This window comes from Chrysoperla carnea, chromosome 2, assembly GCF_905475395.1.
Source record: "Chrysoperla carnea chromosome 2, inChrCarn1.1, whole genome shotgun sequence".
NCBI lineage: Eukaryota > Metazoa > Arthropoda > Insecta > Neuroptera > Chrysopidae > Chrysoperla > Chrysoperla carnea.
This window is the reverse complement of record NC_058338.1, coordinates 14,299,639-14,315,408: the sequence shown is the minus strand read 5'-3', so window position 1 is coordinate 14,315,408 and position 15,770 is coordinate 14,299,639. Positions and strand designations below refer to the sequence as shown.

At 29.0% G+C, this 15,770-nt stretch overlaps 1 protein-coding gene across 1 annotated transcript; it reads right to left on the bottom strand.

Moving 5' to 3' along the window:
* Positions 1–11,607: 11,607 nt before the first annotated feature.
* LOC123291557 (esterase E4-like) lies at positions 11,608–14,475 on the bottom strand. The gene is made up of 10 exons (XM_044871879.1): positions 14,419–14,475; positions 14,120–14,353; positions 13,567–13,713; positions 13,326–13,485; positions 13,103–13,273; positions 12,688–13,047; positions 12,399–12,577; positions 12,024–12,171; positions 11,827–11,962; positions 11,608–11,767 (listed from the first exon to the last, which is right to left on the bottom strand). The coding sequence occupies exons 1-10, from the start codon at positions 14,428–14,430 to the stop codon at positions 11,608–11,610; spliced, it is 1,707 nt and encodes a 568-aa protein (XP_044727814.1). The 5' UTR covers positions 14,431–14,475.
* Between the last annotated feature and the right edge of the window lie 1,295 nt (positions 14,476–15,770).

Here is a 15,770-nt window from a genome sequence, read left to right as displayed (position 1 = left end):
AAATTAACCTGATTTTTACTCCCAATAACTATGGAACTACCTATTTTTTTTTAAATTCATAGTTTTCGAATAAAATTTAAAAAATTTTGAAAAAACATGAATAATCGTTGTATTTTCCGAAATCACCTTTTATATGAAAGTTTTTATCTTAAGGTAAAAAGTTAAATATATCATAAGTGGCCTTGCTGCATCCAAAACTGCATGAAAACATTCGAAATTTCATCTTATTTGATGGGACTACTTAGATCAAGTTCTTAAGTATGTACCAAAAAAGTTTCATAAACTCCTTATTTAGAATGTTCGTTGTAGCGTCGTCTCGATGTCTACGAACATTATTTTAAAACATTTCATTCCATTTAGATATTCATACATATATATTGACTTTTACAGAGTGTTTTGTAATAATTTACCACTGTAAATGAAAGAAACTAGGAAAATTTTGATGTAAATGTGATATTTTGATGCTTTATATAAAAACTGGTCTGGTTGGCCCATCCTCGGCCACTACTTCATGAACCATTTGGAGCTGTTTAAAAAACAGCAGGAGTGCTTTGACGTCGATGGACGAGATCGGAGAGGTCGTCAAAGAGAGGCTGGCTAAAGTAAGTCCATCTCCTCATGGCATGAGCTGGGCAGTGACAGAGAAGATAAGACATAGTCTCCTACTACGCAGTCTGTGTACCTATGTAGGACTACATTTTTAACCCAAACAAGTGGACATATTTTGGATACAAGACACATTTCATTAAATTTAAATAAAAGTTAAAAATATTTATTAAAATTTTTTCCCCATACACTCTGTATATTTATATAAATAATATAACCACGTCTATTTCAAATTGTCGTTTTCGTGAATAAATAAAGGTCGAAGACCTGAACAATAATCCTAAATTCTTGAAATCCATTGAGATTTGTTTTAAAGATTTAAAATTGTCTCATTTGTTTATATAAAAGTTTATAGAAAAAGAAAATTAAGTATTTTTCATTCATTCTTTCTATAAATAAATATAATTATTATGTTTTTGTTTGACGTTAGGGAAATTAAAACGTAATTTATATTGCAAGATTTTAGCTTTGAAGTAAAAATTAAAATAATGCTATTAATTTCCAATTATTTTTAATCGAATTTATCAGATTACAAAGGAAGACTATTCACTCGCTTTTTAATCCCTGAACTAAAAAAAGGAGTGTTATAAGTTTGACCGTTATGTGTGAGTGTCTGTCTGTGGCATCGTAGCTCCTAAAGGGATGAAAATGATCTGAATCTAGTCGGTTCGGCCGTTTAAGGGCAACAATGTCACTGAGAAAAACTCGGACGCACAGATAAACAATTTAAACTTGATGGTCAAGGACATGATGAGATGAAAAAGATTCTTAGAGAGCTATCATTTTTTGGGACAAATTTTGGAAACATTTTAATTGAAATTGAAATATTTGAGTTGACTTTTTTCTTTTGAATTGGTGTTTTGAATTACCTAATTACTTTACCATACATTATTATACTTTTTTAGGGCGATATTGGCCACCCTAATGCCACCCTTGGTCTGATACAATAAAATACGTATACAATTTGAGCTGAAGAGAAAAATTCTAAGCAAATCTCTATTATCAGGAATCAGGATTAAAAAATTATACGTTTGGTTGAAAATATGTTTGTGAAATTCAAAAGTATAAAAGTTTTTCAACATCTTCAACAATTTCCGTCATGTCAAAGATCAAATTCACATGTGCGCAAATATATTTGGACCTTTGGATCAATTTGCCGCTTAAGGACATGGCTCATTTGGCTCAATATGTAAATCCAGACCTAGTGACCCCTATAAAATATTGCAATAAGATCCGTGAATGACCAAGTAAGATAAAACGTCACAAATTTTCTTTCATTTTAGACCCTGAAAAACTATTCAGTCTTCTTCGAGGTAGAAGCGTTGAAAATATCTCCCTCTCCATAAATAAAAAAAAAAATAAGTGACTGAAACATTCATTTGATATTCTTGAACTATCAAATATTAAAAATGAAATATCAACATTTTAAAGAAATCCGCATCGTTTTAATAACTGTTTTCGTAAAGTAATAAATATTTAAAGTACCCTTCTACGAAAAAAATTTAAATTAGATCAATTTCAATATTAAAATGTGTTTTTATTAATAAATTACAAAAATTAAATTACATATAAAACCTAATCAACCATTCTAATATAAAATAAAATCGATGCAAATTATATCACAAGAGCTTATAATTTATACTTTGATAAATTATAGGGTATATATAATATAGTTCGAAAACTAAAACCCCGATAATTACAGAATCGCTCTCTTAAAAGTATAAAAACAAGAAAATATTTTTATCTGAAATTGTTATGATAAGTCAAATCTTCATTACAGTCGGGGGACCTCTTTTCGGTCCTGTGGAGGACTGTTTAATCTCAGAGATCCCTCGACTGTAATGACAATTGTACTTATCAGAACAGTTTCAGATACTAATATTTTCTTGTTTTCATACTTTTAAGAGCGCGATTCTATAATTGTCGGGGTTTTAGTTTTAATTTCATAAGAATATATATATTAGAAAAGTGCTGTCATAACATTATGCTCTCTAGAGGACGCCGTATTCAATTTAATGTGACGGTACATAGCCTATAACCAGCGGACGATCAAGACGCTTCTAACGATACCTCATTGTCAAATTATGATAAGTAGTTTAGAAGCTCGGAGGGAACAGACGAAAATACATACATTTTAAACTATTTTGAGGTCATAATTTCGTGATTACGTATATCAATAATCAATATATATATACATTTTTGAAAAGTGCTATTTACGCCCTTTAATTTGATACCACGCTATAATTAAATCGAAATTTGTTATTTATTTTTTGTTGTTATTTTCCCAGACGTTGTATGTAGAATTTTTTTGACAACGATTATGTCGAAGAGTATAAGAGCCAGGGAAAAAAACACACGACGACGTTTGAATGTAACTCCAAAGTTTGCAAGGGAATGGCTTTTTTTTTCTGATTAGATTACAGATGCTTTCTTATTTTATCATTTTTTAAGTAAATGGTAAGCTAAAAATCATCTCCATACTTGAACAATACATATTGGAAATTACAAATATAAAATAGCAGTCATAAAAATATCTCATATATAAAATTCTTCCAATAAAAAGAAAAACAAAAACAAAGACAGATACTATAAAATTTACCCCATACTGTGGAAAAATAACCAAGCACACGTTCGCTCCGTTAATCAACTAAATCATAAAATTTTTTTTTTTAATATCATAAAATTTTTTTTTTTTCAAGTGAATCCGAACGTAGATATACTTCCGTGATAATTTTCTAGCAATTCGAATAGACAAGAAAAATTATCAAAAATTTGAAAAAAATCTTATAATTATTGATACATAGGTTAGGTTAGGTTATATTGGCTGTCCACGAAGGACACAATTAGGCTTAGGCCGATTGTGATAGCATATATGTGTTTTACCACCTTTCCGCTGATAATTTCATTTATCAGCTCCTCAATTTCAGAGGCTGAGTGCATCTCCTTCATGCCTTTGCCATGCTCTACACCAGCCCATTACTTAAATTAATTTTGTTGCGACGGCGGGAATCGAACCCGCTACCCTAAGCATACCACGGACGGAATTGGTTAATACCCAAAGATATAATAGCCTCTACCAAGGCAACAAAAAATGTAGTTAACCCATTAATAATTAAATTAATTTGATTTGACCATATTTCTTTCACAAGTTTATTTTATTTACTGAATACGATTTATATTAAACTTACGAAACAGGCCCGAAAAATAATAATATTTTGTTGCTAACATCTTTACTCTCGTGATGAGAGAAATTCTAATAATTTTTGAAGGACTTAAGGATGTACTAGTGCCAGGGCAATTTTGGTAAAAAAGCTTGGTTTTTCTTATATGAAGTTGGCTTAAATTTTCATCAATTCTGAAAATTTTGGAAGGGGTTTGTACGATTATTTAAATACATAAATGACTTTAAAAGTAAGCATTTTTAACATTGATCTTATGCCAAAACGGTAGATAAATAATAGGTATGTTTTCATAGATTTCTCCAAAACTGTCATAATGTTAGATAATGTTTTACCACAAAAGCCTTAACGGCTTCTGAAAGTAAAAAATTTCGTACTCTTCAAAGCCTATTTAAAATTTTTGATTGTAAAATTTGCATTTACAAAAAAATTCGCTTTAATCGAAATTTTGTTGTATGAAATGTATCGCGTTTGCATATTTTATTTTATAAATTTCTGAACTATTCGATTTTCTGGCACAAAAAGAGCAATATTGACTTAATTCAAAATGAGAAGGGGAAGAACAGATACTGTTAAGCATTTTGTGGAAACAAACTTTATGGCATTGCTTCAGAAACTCGAACACAGCGAAAAAGCGATGTTCTTGAATTTTAATATTATTGAAAAACTAGATCTGACCAAGCAATTTTCATATTGTATTTGAAATCGCCGCATCAAATTTTTACTTCAAATAAATGAAAATTAACAGATTTCAGTTTTTGCAGAAGGATTTCATTTCCAAAAAAAAAATAGAAAATTTGTAAAATAATCATAGAATGAAAATTTACCAAGTCCTTAGCAAAATTTAAAATACCGGCACTACTGTGGCGGACCTTTTTTAATGAAACTGCTATAACTTCCAAATTTTTTTTCTGAATTTTGCAAAAAGCTCACATACCTCCTTAATAGAGAAATATTAAAAAAAAAACAGTAATTTTTAAAAAATATTTTGCTACTCACCTTTTGGAAAAAATTTCAACTCAATAAACAGTTCAAACAAATTTAAAAAACATATGTGTTGTATAAACGACTTGATTTAAAAATTATTACTTCTTTTTAAATTAAATTAAACAAACTAGTTTATTAATTAAATTAAATGACTAATTAAGATCAGTTAATTATTACTTAATTATTATTTAAACAAAGAAAAAAAAAAGATAAAATGTGAAAGTTGTTTGAATATAGTTTTTGTTTTAAAAAATTAAATAAATAAAAAACCACGCATCCAGTATTACGCGCGATATATTTATTACTTACACTTACAGGTACTAAAATAATACAAAATATACTTAACTATAATACATAAGACAGAGATAAAAGAATTATTTGATCGAGGCGGCGAATAAAATGACCGTGAAACAATACAACAATCTTCACTGATCTAGTCTTCACCGATTGTTGTGTATAACTAAAATTGCATTTAGTTCATCATTTTAAGGTAACCGACTATGCTTGTGTAATATTTTCGAAAAATTTATTCACATAGAGAGTATCGCGTCGGAATATAATAATGTGAATCGTGCCGCGTCGCGTCGCTTCTCATAGATAATATGTGTAAGTACAGACGCAAACCATGTCCAATCGGTTTTTGGGAGGATGTAATGTATATAACACACAGTGTCTGTGGCACACTTCTGCGCAACGTGAAGCTTCGATGGCTATATTGCATTTTTCATTCTTGTGTGTTGTGTAGGCATATCGGTTCAAAAAGTGAATAATTTTCCAACCAGTTGTGTTTAGCTTTTCATTAATGCAAATATTGTAAGCAATACTATTTATAGAAGGATGTTTAATTTTTTTTTTAAATATTATATGGGAATCCTTTTTGGTAATTCCCAAAATCAATTTTTATCTTATATATGCTTGAAATACATATCAAGGTATACTAATTTTAGTTCCAAGTTTGTAACGATTAAAAATATTGATGAATCGAACAAAATTATGGTGTGTTCAAAAAATCTAATTAGTCCATTTCCGGTTGTCAGTCTATCTATATGTTTGCCTGGCTATCAGCACGATAAGTCAAAAACTAAAAAAGATATCAAGCTGAAATTTTTATAGCGTGCTCAGGACGTAAAAATTGAATTGATGTCCAAAATAAACTGAAAAATAATGAACTTTCCTAATTTATTTAAAATAAACATATAGGTCAATTGGATCGTAAGACCCAAAACAAAACTCTAAATATAAAAAAGTTTATTTAAAAAAAATAAATAACCTTTGAATAAATCTTTCGTAAACATCATTGCTAACCCGTGAGGGCGCAATTTGGTACAAATCTTTGGTATTAATTTTCTCAAAAACTATAAAAGGTAGAGAATCGATTTGCAGGTAGCTTCAACAAGTAGTCTTTTGAAAGGTTCTCGAAAACGAAAAACGACAAAAAAATCTATAAAACAGTTTTGAAAAACTTCGAAAACCAAAGTAGCGGCTTTTTGACTAATTTTTACCCGACTGCCAAGGAGTGGTTATATTTTTCGCGCGTATCTTGTATGTAAATATATGGCGAATTCAACAGTCGGATCTCATTATTGGGAACATTTGAGTCTGTCTAGATTTTTATGAGCCCCGGCTGTTAAAATCGATTTGTAAAATATTGGACTTGTTTTTTTATTTTCAGATTTTATTTAACACATAATTTATTAAAAATAATGTAAGCACTGACATTCAACACTTTCTATACAGGGTATTTCAACAATTAACTCAGCCCATTGTTTTTTTCTTATTTCTTTTAAAAATTGATTTTTGGAAGAAATCACATGCAACTACCATTGTGAAAAGAGAAACCAGAAAATATAACATAGCAAATGACTAAAGTAACTCATCGTGTACAATTGTAAATATAACTTGCCAAATACGATATTTATTTATTTTATCAGGTAATATATGTACGTATATACATTGATGAGAAAAAGTTCGGCAACTCTCAAATTACTTTAAAACTGTTCAAGAAAAAGTTCTGAAATTTTAGTTCAAGAAAGCCGTTTACTCAGCTTAGAGGAGTTAGGGTGATGACCGGACGATGATTTAAAAGTTACCGATTTTAATATGGTCCGCTCAAAATAATGATGTGTAAATTTTTTTTGTAAATGACTGGGCTTATTCGACGCGTTATCGCGTATTTAAGAACTGAAAGAGTTTCCAGCAGAATTAGTTGAGCCGTTTTTTAATGGTAATAAAAAACTGGAAAAAACTGAATAAACAGAATTTGAAAAGTGGATAAAACACATGATTTATCTATGGAGGTAATGATCGTTCCATAAGCTGCAGTATATGTTCGAAGAATAATCTATGAAGGCTAACAAGACCTTTTTTTAATGTTTTTCACCCTCTGGGAAGTCAGTCGTGTGATCTACAGGGATCGCATTCAAACGAACTCAGTACCACACCGACTATATACTGCCAATTTATTTCCTACCAATCCCCTCCCTCTGTGGTGTGTGAGCTTGTCTTTTTTTCATCACAAAATCTCTTCTTTAATTATATTGCCTTCCATAAAGAACTTGAACAACTTGAATGTAGTTTGTGGGTTTCCGAACTTTTTCCCATCACTGTATAAAAGCTATGTGAAAATCTTTTCATATTCAAATCAGTTGTAATAAATATACCTCTCTAAACGTAGAAAATTACGAAATAAATAAACTTGATACCTAGAAATATATATAAAGATATTTCAAATTTAAATATTACGTCAAATTTATGAGACTAGTATTTATTGGATTTAAGGGTGAAAACCATTTGTTGTGAATTTAATAAGATTTTTCTGCTATAAAACAAATACAATTTAAAGATTTCTAAATATTATTCAAAAATATTATTTTTTTAAATAAAAATACAATCGTACCGCAATACCTTAAGCCTCAATAAGTGGAATTAGTTCATAGCTTCAGTTAAACTAACTATCTTCAACAGATTTTCTGGATTACAGCGAATTTTATAGTTTGAGAATCCAATGTAAACTGAAGCTTCGAATTCATTACCAGTGTAGTTTCGATTCCATTGCCAGTGTATCGTTGATAATAACAAGCTAAGTTTGTGCTGAAACAAATGCAGAAGAAATTGTAATGATAAGTATAGGATACCGTCAGAACACATCCAAAAGTGGTGGGCGTTTCTTTCATTTTATAAGTCAATACATGGTAAGTATCCCATTAAGGTATTTTCAGAATGAATGCTGTATATACTTCAGGTCTATAATATATGTCCTATTTTTTCACATTATCAGAATAATGTTAGCTGTGAGATATCGAAGTTGCAGAATTTTTGATCGTTTAGATCGCCAAATAATTAGCTGCAAAGTATTATTTAAGCCTACTGTAATAAAACTGGCCAGCATACTTTCGCAAAGTTAGTTAAATGTATTACCGTCGAAAGTTTTGCTTTGGAAACACGGATTTACGGATTTCTAAAGATCTTAGAAATGCAAATCAGTTAACAACTTTCGTTTCGTCTACATTCAGAACTTGCGGTAATATTAACTCAATCATTTTACCATATTAATAATACTTCAGGTCTTATAAAGATAATTTTTCAAACCGTATAGTTTTATAGAATTGCACTATTGTGACCTATTTTTCACTTGTAATATTGTAAATCGAATTTACAATATAAGATAACTAGCTTGATACCCGCCCGCTTCACTGGGCTTAAAAGTAAAAACAACCGCATTATTGTCTCCAACTCTTTTGATATGCACAGTTTTCAATTTTTTAAATTTTAAAATAGTCATAATTCATTGTGTATATCAGAAAAGGTGGCCATGAATCGTTTGACATTTACTGTTTTAAATTTTTACAGAAATCTTTAAATTATGGTTTCTTAATTTTTTTTTTTAAATCTATATCTTTCTAATTTATAGCTCATGTGTTATTCTGATGCGTGAGCTATATTGCAATACAGTTTCATTATAAACCATTCGCTAGTTTTTAGCGTGAAAGCGTAGCAAACAAACAAACAAACATCCTTACTTTCACAATTTAAACATATAGAGATCATTCTGAAACTAAACTAAGTATTCATTCTCAATAAATCATAAAATAAGATTTATTTTATATATACAAAATACAATTGTAGTAAAATTAATATCATATCGGCTTCTACCTATTTTCCTTATGAATCATATATATTTGTGTACAATATTTATCATGGCATAAAATAACGCAGCCAAATTTAGTAATCGACCATTCTACATTCGAGACAATTTCATCATTAATTTATATTATAAAATTGAACAAGTATATAATTTCATTATTGCAAGTATTTCAAAACTTGAATAAATTTATGTAAATTAAGATAAGATAATTGCATATAATTTTATATGCAAATGATAGCATATTCATTTCAATTATACATGTTAGTATCACACTGAAATAATATCTATTCAGAAAAATCAAAACACTCACGGCTCGATGTTTATAGGTTTAGTGTCAGGCGTAGTATTTGACAAGAAATTTTAGAGACTGCTATCAAAATCGTGCCTTTTCGACGATATTCAAATAACAAGATAATTTTTAAAAAAAAGTGAAAACAAACAATTGACTGAGTTAATTGTTGAAATACCATGTAAAGATAGTGGTGATTACTCTGCCACCTTACACATAGATACATGTCACACACATATAATTGATACACCCATATAATATATACTATACAATTTGTGCTCTCATGGGTAAACAGTGATGTTTACAAAAAAATGTTTCAAACAAAAGTTGTTTATTTTTTTAGAAGGAAAATTTTTTTTTATTTGAACTTCTTGCTTTTAACGTCCCCAGCAAATTATAAAAATTTCATATTGATATCTCTTTTCGTTTTTGAGTAATCGTGATGACACACGGACAGACAGACAGATATAGATTGATAATTTTAATTTGAAATCGGAATTATCAATAGCGATAATTTTAATTCGAATAAAAAATTTTAATTTGAATTAAAATTATTAATATTGAGATGCATAGTACCATACGAGAAGCACCAGGTTTCAAATACAAAAAATTCATCAAAATCGGTTCACCCACTCGAAAGTTCTGACGTTACAAACATAAAAAAAAACTCAGTCGAATTGAGAATTCATTTTCCTTTTTAGAAGTCGGTTAAAAATCAAGAAACCGAGAATAAATTGTTCGTAGACGATGCCTTATGAAAACTTACTTTTTCTTAAACATGTAACTTGTTTATAACATATGTAAGAACTTTGCCTACACAACTTTAAAACAATTTTACCAATTATTTTCTAATTACATATTCTGATTATAGTATTAATTACATGTAATAACTAACTTACTAATTAACCAGATACTAAAATTCATTATTTCACAACTAATTTTGTAATTAAATATCTCATTTACATTATTAATTAGGTATATACTATGTATTCAGTTATATTAGGTGTATCATATTGTTAGAGCAATTGTACATTTCGAATAAATCTGATCTAAGTTAGAACATTTATTCATATCATATTTTTACCTAGAATAAACACTTGTATAAGAAAATTCTACAAAAAGAGATGAGGAAATTTGAGAAAAAATATTATAAAGAAAAACGATAAAAAAGTGATGTTTGTATGAACAGTTTTTGCTGATGAAATCAAAAACCTAAATAAAAATCCATTTTTAGTTCTATTCAAATTTTCTACTTGAAATTGAGGCAAGTCATATTGAAATAGATTTGCCTCAATTTGAAGTGTTTCCCACCAGAAATGTTCTTTATAGATTTTCTATAATTACTTTTTCCTTGATAAAAGAATTTCAATTTTCGTTGAGTTTTAGAACGTTGATTTTTACATACTGATGCCATCTCTTGAAAATGTCTACTCTACATTTTCCTTTAAATATACTACCTGTTTTATCGATATAATTTTCATTCATTCGTAGATAACATAGAAACCATCTACTTAACTGTTACAACGGAGAATTTCTGAGATATCGCATTGTTCGGTTCGATTTTAGTCCGTATGTCAAAAACTATTCGACCAGTCGATAAATGCACCCGATTTTTGTATTTTAAGGGTCAAAATTACCTTATATACGAGTTTTATCGAAATTGGACGCAAACAAAATTTTTCGATTTTATCCAATTTTTTTAAGGGGTACCCCTTGGAAAAAATCCAGAAAAACGCAAAAAAAATTTTGTTTTGGAATTTGATGAAACTCGGTGGATGGGGTAATATTGACCCAAAAAGTATAAAAATCAGGTTAATTTAATGATTGGAAGCATAGTTTCTGAGATATCGCAATATTTTGATCAATTTTAGTCCTTATCTCAAAAACTATTCGACCAGTCGATAAATGCACCCGATTTTTATATTTTTAGGGTCAAAATTACCTTATATACGAGTTTTATCGAAATTGGACGTAAACAAAATTTTTCGATTTTATCCAATTTTTTTAAGGGGTACCCCTTGGAAAAAATCCAGAAAAACGCAAAAAAAAATTTTGTTTTGGAATTTGATGAAACTCGGTGGATGGGGTAATTTTGACCCAAAAAGTATAAAAATCAGGTTAATTTAATGATTGGATACAGAGTTTTTTGAGATATCGCAATATTTGGATCGATTTTAGTCCGTATCTTAAAAACTATTCGTGCAGTCTTCAAATGCACCCGATTTTTGTACTTTTTGGGTCCAAAATAACCTTATATACTGAGTTTTATCGTTTTTGAACAAATTAATTGTAAAACATAAATTATAGACAAAAACATAACTTCGTTCGCATTTATTTTTATACATTTGAAGTTACAAAATTCTTCGAATGAAAAAAATGATTTTACAGGAGTTCTTTATTTTTTATATAGGAAATAGTCGATTCCAAATTGCATAACGCTCAGCGAACATATCTTGTTTCATTTTTAATGTACATTGAATATTCATATATTTTTTATTATCACTTGTGAATGGCTCCCAAATAACTCGATCAGTTATTGGATCTTTTTCTGGTGTTGGATTTCTAGAAAATTTATTAGAAACATAAAAACAGATAATATCGCTTAGTGATCAAATATTTACCCAAATTTTGCAAAATTTGTATAAAGTTTTGTCATTCGTTCCACAGTCCTAATTGCTGGATCATTTGGACCAAATAATGGAAATTTTTGATGCCGTATAAAAAATATGTAAATTAAATCATCGTAATGAACTGGACCTAAAAATTTGTATTATAAATTAATTTTTGAAGAAAATAGTCGGGATTGTTATTATCTTACCTATTGGTCGATTTAATTTCGGTAAATAGAAGTAACTGTTTAGCCCTTTATATGCAAACTTATAGAAATAAATTGGAAAAGGATTCCATTGGGATATTAAGTTTGCAAAACGGTTCATTACGAATCCGGCCATACCATCCGCATACATCTTCATTAAATTAAAAAAAGTATTATTAATGAGATTATTAAATGAGATTTTGTAGAAAGGTACATATAACCATTGGACTAATTGGAAAGAGATATGAAGGGATGGAATAATACTAGGGATTTCAAATCTCAAAAGATTCTAAGGTTATTTTAGATAATATCGATTTTCATATAATGTGTTGATCCTAAAAATGGGATTCAGTAAAACAAATATAAAATTTACCTTACCTTACCCAATTGCTCTACGGTAGATTCATTAATTTCAGAATCAGAAAAATAAAAACTTCGTAAAGAATCACTAATATTTTTGGATCTGCTAGTGTTTCTTTCATAGCCTATTCCAATTGGCGCGGCATACGCAAAATTATTATTCCATTCATTTAAAACAGTTTTATTATTTACAACCTCTACAAAAAAATAAAGTTTTATTGAATTTTTTAAACAAGTTTTGCAATTTTATGTACTTTGCTTGAAAAAAAAACATTTTTTTGCAAATCTGTTTTATCTTATTACTTACCATAAGCTAAGTAAGCAAATTCATTATCGGTTATTCCACACAATATGGGAACTTTAGTAAATTTTCCTTCTTTAAACAATTTATTGGGATCGTCGGTTAAAAACTTTTCACCAGAGTGAGCTGGCTCTACAACTGGCTTCCAAATTAATATTGGATCTAAGCCAAGCTCTTGAAAACTAGATAATGTCGTGGATATATCTTCAGCATCTTTTGTCTTTAAACACTCAAGAATTTCTAAGCTATTGCTACTGGGACAATCAAGAAGTTCAGCTTGTTTTTCAGCTAAATGATACTGATGTTTGGGTGTTTCTAATGTTGCTTTTGGTAATCCACTCATGACGATTCCTCGATGAAATAGACCTAAAGTATAATGGGTTTCAATTTTTTTTACGTACAAAATTAATGTACATTTTACCTTTCGACATTGGTGATACCAAATGTAAAGCCACACTGCTTCCCATAATTGTTACTTGATTTGGATCGCCTCCAAAATCTTGAATATGATTTTGAATCCACCTTAATGCAAATACCTGATCTTTAAGTCCTAAATTTCCAGGTGCATGTTCATCACCAGTGCTTATAAAACCTAAACTTCAACATTTCAAAAATTTCAAACAATAGTTTTTTTTTGTGCTTACCTAAGGCACCAAGGCGATAATTAACAGTAACCAGTATATTATCTGCATCTAATAAATATTCCGGTCCAAGAAAATAAGAAATACCAGACATTCCATAAAATTCACCAGAATGAAAAAATACCATTACCGGACGTAAAGAGTTATCTAGACCGCCAGGCATCTGAGTAAAGATATATTTTATTAATTTCACCCAATGTGCATTCATTTAGACTGAGTTTTGAATTTTTTTAACTTGATTTACCTTGGTTGTATAAATATTCAAACGTAAACAATCTTCAGATATGCGATATGGAAATTCAGAAGTAATTCGGACAGTTTGTGGGCAAGCTGGCCCTTCTTCAGTAGCATTTAAAATATCATCACCCCACGATCTCCTTGGTTCTGGTGGCTATAATAAAAATGTATGTTGCAATCAAAATTCATAGGTCAACACTACTTTAAACTGGCAAAATCCGTCAAAACCACCACTACTGACATACCAGTCAAAAGTGCTTTTGCCCAATGAAGCTTTTCAAAAGTGGTTTTACGAATATAACCCAATTCTATGATGTCATTACTTCATCATCAGAGAATTTAACGTTCTAAATCAATCACTTGTATTTCATAATTTTATCGATAAATTTAACGTTTTGAAATATCGCATACGATATTTAAGTTTATAAAAAACATTATTCACCACATCACAAGCCGTTCCTGATACTCCTGAACAGATATAATAGTTCTACGAATATATTGTGTTTATCCAGGGAGCGTACTATTTCTTAACAAATTTGATAATCAAAATAAAAACGTACCTGAAATCTTCGATTTCCAATTGGTGGCTCTGCGAATCGTATACCACGGAATGCATAAATAATTTTCCCTAAACGCGTTTTAAAATTTGTTGATCCTAAAATTCTACCTAACGATGTATAAACAATATTTGATTCGCTTAAAATATTATTTTCAACGATTCCAACATTTTCCGAATATCGGTAACAATGAAAAATTGAAGCACTACACAAAATTAGTAACAAAATCACATTTATCTAAAAAAAACACAAAATAATTTTAAAATAAATAATAATAATTTTGTTTTGTTAGAAAAAAAAACCTTTTGAATCATTTTTGTCTTTTTAAAAGTAATTACTTTACATGTCTTTTGAATAGCCAAAAGTGCGTATCTAGTTTTTACTATACAATTGATGACAGCAATAACTTGTTTTCAACAATCATCCAATCTCGCGATGTATTAATTTCTACGATTATTTATAGGTATTTTTGTATTGAAGTTGAATTATGTTAATAATTTTGTTATTATAATTCAAGTTAATGGTTGATTTAGACCAAGTAAATTTCCAATATTGCCAATTTTAGTAAATCCTTTCACATCTTTTAATTATTTTATCCACCTGTAATCATAATTAGTAATTGACTTACACAACCAGACATTATCATTAATATTAAAATAATTTTACACTTTTGACATCATTGCTAGACATCTAACCCGTGGATCGGATTGAATCACGCCTCACAATTAAAACCTTTTTCCACAATACAATACATTTCCCTCGGCGGCCTCAATAGAAATACAATAAAATTTTAATTTAAAAGGCACATATCTTATACGAGTATTGAATCCAATCAACTTTTCCGGTTGAATTAAATTTCCCTCTAATTCATAACTGGGAAAAATTGGACGAACACTTTAAATTAGAAAGTTATTCTTAATAAAACAAAAATGTATCATAAATTGTCTAAAGTGCTTCTTATAAATTTGATAAAAGAGATATTTCTCTTCAATCATCAATACTCTAACTATAGTCGTCTCTGTGCATCAAATGATGGATCTTCGATGAACACATAATTAAATTAAAATTTTGTTTGTATATCATCGGCAACCTTAAATATTTATGGTATAAACTACAAGATTGTCTAAATGTTTTAGATAATTTTTTATCACACTCTCTAGATTTTTTGATATTGAAATATCCAATTGAAAAGGATAACCTACATGATTCATCATTTTTTCTTTGAACGATAAAATAATAATAAAAAGCCCGATGACCTAGGAATTTTTTCTGGTTTTTGGAAACTTTGTGAATCAAAAAATGTATTTATAAAGCTTTATTGAAATCCCTAATATTATTCAATCTTTGCACATCTCCTTATTTAGGAATTTTAAACGTTCATACCTATTATACTAAGACTCTTTTGGCAGAACTTCTTCTTCTTTGAACATCATTTTGATATAAGTGTTAACGTATCTTTAGAATTATTGATATTTACATTTTAAATTAATAATTTCGGACACGAAATAAACTAAAGTACCTAGTTTAAAATTCATTGAACTATTTTGATGCACTACTCGGAGGATGTTATACCTACTCCTAACTACAGTATTATTTTCGTCGTTGCAATGTAATCAAATAATATGCATTTAGAATAATAATATACTGCAATTTT